At 40.7% G+C, this 5,999-nt stretch overlaps 1 protein-coding gene across 1 annotated transcript; it reads left to right on the forward strand.

The window, feature by feature from the left end:
* The first annotated feature begins 220 nt into the window (after positions 1-220).
* On the forward strand, positions 221-2,461 carry LOC124285074. Its single transcript, XM_046721218.1, has 3 exons — positions 221-283; positions 600-704; positions 1,877-2,461. Exons 1-3 carry the CDS (start codon positions 221-223, stop codon positions 2,459-2,461), a joined length of 753 nt encoding a protein of 250 aa, XP_046577174.1.
* The last annotated feature ends 3,538 nt before the right edge of the window (positions 2,462-5,999 follow it).

Here is a 5,999-nt window from a genome sequence, read left to right on the forward strand (position 1 = left end):
AAGATAAGGCCTTCTTTGGCTGAGTCCATCAACCAAGGGTTACAAAAAATGGCGAACCAAAAGAAGCTGAAGGAAGTGGCAGACATGTATAAACGGCCTGAGAACTGTGATTTTTGCTTACACCAAGAGTGAACCAGGACATATGGTTACAGGCTAAGCCTTACACAAAAACAGAGACACTAAATGGCAAGGTATACAGAATGTGGTTGTGAAGGCAATGATGCCTATGATTCAGGTCACAAATGATCTCATGGTGGCTGCCATTGACAAGGGTCAAGTCAATGTCAGAGAGCTCTTAAAGAAGAGCACAGACAGCATTAAGCTGATGACGGCATCTATCTCAATTATGAATCAAAGACGCCGGGAAAACTTTCGACCTGATTTGACAGGGGCTTACAAGAGACTTTGCTCAGCCCCGCTTCCGACAACAAATTGGCTCTTTGGAGATGATCTCTCCAAACACATCAAAGACATCTCTGAATCTTCTATGATTGGACAAAAAATTGGACACCCTCCAAAATCCAAATTTGACAACCATTCCAGGCCCCATCCATACAAGAACTGGAAGGCAAACAAAGGGGGTATGAACCGTCACTCAGGCAACCAGCAGCACCATTCCAAAGCCTTTAACCGTGGTGAGCTTTCTTAGGAAAGAAGAGGGGCAGAGGAGACAAGAGATTCTAGGGAGCAAGAAAAGTGTTGAGGTGAGAGAGTCTACGGGTATCAAAACATTGACTAATACACCCAATTCGTTCCAAGCTGGGAATACTAGCAAGTATGTGTCTGTATGGAGTGGCATTACTAGTGACACCTGGGTGCTGAAAAGTGTAACAGGTGTAAATATTGAATTTCATACCTTACCTGTGCAATATTTTGTTCCAACTCCAATTAATTTTATCTTTATTGGATAAGCTAGGGTTTACTGTGCATCCAAAGAAGTCTGTCCTCTCACCATGCAAGCAAATCACTTACTTGGGCTTTGATCTCAACAGTGAAACTATGACGGTCAACTTGACGTCCGATAAGTGTGAAAAGATTGCTTCATACTGTGGAAAAATGTTAAGTGAAGAAAATGTGACAATTAGGCAATTGGCTACATTAGTGGGACAAATGAATGCAGCATGTCCTGGTGTGAAATATGCCCCTTTGTTTTATAAACGGCTGGAGAATTTCAAAAATCTCTCGCTAAAACAGGCCAAGGGGAATTATGATGTAAGCATTAGTTTGTCTGGTGACTGCAGGGAGGACATTCAGTGGTGGATAGACAATGTAGGAAAGTGGCACCAGAGTTTAAATGAGTCGCAGCCTGAACTTACTATTAAGTCAGATGCATCTAACTCCGGCTGGGGTGCAGTGTTTGGTGATACTCGCACTGGTGGTTTATGGTCAGAGAGTGAAAAATGTATGCACATAAATTATCTGGAAATTCTGGCAGGCTGGTTAGCCCTAAAATCATTAATGAGTGACAAGTACAATACACATATTAGAATTATGATGGACAATACTACAGCTGTGGCATATGTCAATAACATGGGTGGTTCTAAACTATTGTGCAATGCTGTAACTCGTGAAATGTGGCTATGGTCTAAAGACCGTGGTATTCGGCTGTCGGCAGGGCATGTACCCGGCGTTACCAATACTGAAGCAGATTTTGAATCTCGAAATTTCATTGATGATGCAGAATGGAAACTTAATAAACATGTGTTTGATGCAATCGTAGAACAATTTGGAAAGCCTCATATTGATCTGTTTGCAAGTAGGATAAATTTCCAGATATCTCCTTATGTGTCTTGGCACCCTGATCCAGACTGTGTTGCTGTTGATGCGTTCACATGTTTTGGGGTGGTGACTTACAATATGTGTTTTGTCCATTCAGTCTACTTGGCCGAGTACTGAAGAAGATCGACAACGATTGTGCGGATGTCATTCTGATAGCACCTTTGTGGACCACACAATTCTGGTTCACCAGAATCCTGGAACTGTTGATAGACTGTCCCAGACTCCTACCCAAGAGCAAGAAACTCCTGACTCTCACTCATCTACCCAACAAGATTCATCCGCTGTGGAACAAACTTCGGCTGACAGCCTTCAAGCTGTCAGGAGATCACTCCAAAGTCAAGGCTTATCGACAGATGCTGTCAACATCATATTGCAATCATGGAGAGGTTCCACAAAGAAACAGTACAAGTCATATCACAAAAGATGGATGCAGTTTTGTGCTAAGGAACACTGCAATACCGTTTCACCAACTATCAGCCAGGTTTTGAATTTCTTAACTGAGCTCTACCACAGTGGGCTTGGATATTCAGCGTTAAACACAGCCAGATCTGCTCTGTCTACCTTTGTGTTGGTTGACGGAGTAGCAGTTAAGGCAACATCACCTAGTCAAGAGACTATTGAAAGGAATATTCAATTTGAGACCTGCTTTGCCCAGATATGGGGTGACCTGGGATGTGTCTAAAGTGTTGACATATCTTCAGACTAAGTCAGCTGATTGTGCCAGTTTGAAATGGATGACTCTTAAGTCTGTAACTTTGTTGGCACTTTTGACAGGACAGAGACTTCAGTCTTTAAACTTGATTGATGTAAGAAATGTTGAGTTTTTGCCTGATAGAGTTAAAGTTAGGTTTGGTGATATTTTAAAGCAATCAAGGCCAGGTTTTCACCAACATGAGTTGACTCTTACTAGATATTCAGATGTTTCACTGTGTGTAGTTAGTACTCTACAGAAATACATGGACATGACCAAGAGCCTCAGAGGTGCAGAAACTGCACTGTTTATTGCTTTGTCCAAACCACATAAACAAGTGAGCAAGGACACAATTTCAAGATGGATCAAACTAGTGTTGGCTAGTGCAGGTATTAACATGACAATATTCAAACCACACAGTGTGCGGATGGCCTCTACTAGTGCAGCAGCATCCGCAAAAGTCAAGTTACAAACAATTCTGCGCACAGCAGGCTGGAGCTCCGAGTGTGTGTTCAGAAAACATTATGACAAGCCTATAGACACTAGTACTGAATATAGTGAAGCTCTTTTGCAGGCTATTGATATTGGGTAAAAGTTTAAATGACTGTTATTTAAAGATACCCAAATGTATGTTTTCAAGTTCATGGGCTATTAAATGATATAGAGTAAATGTTGTGACCAAATTCGTTTCATGTTTTGTATACTAATGACTTGATATGAAATAATGGTCTACTCTGAACATCTCATGGGATACTTCAGTAGGGAGTAGGGATGTGGAATTATAAAATTAAACAGAGACTTACCTGTAAGGTGAAGTTTGATAGTAATTCCACAGACCTATGACATACTGGGGTATCACATGCCCACCTCTCCCACCCTAAGAACAGACCATTATTTCATGCGTTGAAAAACTGACCTCTATGCGCATGCGCATCTCATGGGATACCTCAGTATGTCATAGGTCTGTGGAATTACTATCAAACTTCACCTTACAGGTAAGTCTCGTTTAATTTTATAATTCTTCCACTAGATTGGCCCATGAGCCACCGCCTTCTGGGCATAAGACTCTAGGCAAATTATAAAATTATTAAAGATATGAGAAATTCAAGTGAAAGATCATTTGGCCAAGACTCATGACAGAACATTTTAAAAGTTGAAGTATTATGTGTAACACAATAATACACAGGGCTTGGCATGACCAGCCGATTGGTTGAACCGGGCCCATTCAACCACCAGTCTAGGTGAAGTAAGGGGCGAAGTGGTGTGTTGGGCAAAGGAACACTGTTCCTGAAACCAGTGCCCTCAACCACCAGACTCCCGTCCTCCACTGACACAGGGGCCCAGGTTGGTGGACCAAATATACCCCCGGGTCCACACGGGGGGTTGAAGAGCTCTTAGCGTTACCCAGCACCCACCACGAGGAGGTTGCTCTTCACGGGTGCCGGAAATGTCATGCAGTATTCCGACATGCATTAGGCAACTCCTAATGCAACATACACGCAACATAACATCGCAATGGCGTTTACAAGGTGAGTAGATGGGGCGTATCGCTTGGTGAGTGAGTTAAGATTTCTAAAACGTAGTCACATCGGCAGTAGTGGGCAGTCTAGTGGTTATGACGTTCGCTTGAAACGTCAAGATTCCCCACATGGACACAATGTGTGAAAGCCATTTCTGGAGTCCCCGCTGTAATATTGCTTGAATGCTGCTAAAATCAGCGTAAAACCAAACTCACTCACTCATTCATTCTATGACTGTTGCAAATGTTAAACTGCTGGTATTATTGTACACTCATTGAATTGTATACTGCCTCACTGTTGATTCCTCAGTCACTCACCCTTGACAACATTTCACACATCTGTATTTGTCTCATTGCACCGATTCTGATGGATGCCAACCACTGAACAGGCCACACCCACCTTTACGTGAGTCTCGTATGGTCCGTATTTAATAGTAATTTTATAGTATAGTATAGTAAGAACCGTACAATGTATAGATTACGTATTAATACGTATGTTACCATTGTCAGAGTATATGTTATGTCCTGAAGAATATGTAAATGTCAATATGTGGTCATGTGTCATGTAGAAACAAGAAACAATGCTATGTTTGCTCTATACACAGTTAAGTTTGACATACATACATATATGTGCACTTTAAGTGTGCAAACATTGTTGTATAACCTTGTGTCATATTTAGGATTAAAAGAGTTTGTAGTAAAGTACAAATTGTAGCACATATGTTGTAGTTGGAGTATTTTTACTTCCTTTTCAGTTACAGTTTGGGGTTGGAGATGAGATCGACAGAAATAGTATGGATGGACGTTAATAAGTCTTGATTACGGCTGTTTTCACGTCCGTTTCTGCGCATTAAACATCTCCTAAAACTGCCAATGCACAGATTGCGATAGTGATAAATGGTTTATGGTGGCGTCATAATGAAACCATGGGAATCAAGCTGCATTAGGCATATGTGTGTTTGTGCGTGAAAATGTGCTTAACACATGTCTCTTATCTTGATGAAACGGTGTGTGTTTTGGAAACAGTGGCTCATTAAGATGTTATTAATTATGCATGTTTATTGCAACACGATTAACGATAGCTCCAGTAGGTTGCTCATTTCACTTTACAACAGTTATTAATGTCGATATATTAGGCTAATAGCACATAAAACTTCTTATTTGCATATTGGGATGAATATAAACACACGTGCAAACAAATTTGCCTTCAGAAATCATCCGAAAAGGACAGAGGCTTTTAAAAAAGGTAATGACTATTCTGTATCGTCTTTTCTAATATTTTGCTGTATATGGTGGAAGCATACCATCTGTAGATAAACATTGTAAAATACATAGTACAAGGTTATGCAAGTCTATGCTAAACTGTATAGTATCTCGTTACGGTACGAACGGTTTGTGGATCTGACCCCAAAACACATATATGAAACGTTTTTTCATACATTGACTACCACTTTGTACATCTCGGCTGTGAGGAAATGAATGAACATTGACATTTCATATCATCCATTGTACAATTTTGGTAGTCTTTCTGACCAACATTTTGTCAGTATCTAATCAATTTCCGACATCCCAAAAGTGTTGATGCAGATATGATCACTCAACACACCCATAGAATACAAAAGAGTGCAGTTAGATTAATCACTGGAACCAAACTTCAGGACCATATCACCCCAGTTAACGTTCCACGCGATCTTCACTGGTTACTGATTCGACAAAGAATCATGTTCAAGATCCTTGTCTTCGTGTTCAAGTCCCTGTTCGATCTAGCTCCACCCTACATTAGTGAGCTAATCTCCCATTTCATCCCAAGGCGGACTCTGAGGAAACGATCATCACGAATATTGGTGATACCACGCACAAAAAGAAAGACAGAAAATAGTCAATTTTACAAATAAATTCATTAGCTTTATCAAAAAAGGACAAGATCAGGTTAATTGGCTAGAAGTCTTCTGAGGCTATAGATGGGCCTATTCCACAGAAGTTTAAAAGCATAATTTTTCATGACGCCCT

The sequence above is a fragment of the Haliotis rubra genome, unplaced genomic scaffold (assembly GCF_003918875.1).
Source record: "Haliotis rubra isolate DU_JTF1 unplaced genomic scaffold, ASM391887v1 Scf351, whole genome shotgun sequence".
Taxonomy (NCBI): domain Eukaryota; kingdom Metazoa; phylum Mollusca; class Gastropoda; order Lepetellida; family Haliotidae; genus Haliotis; species Haliotis rubra.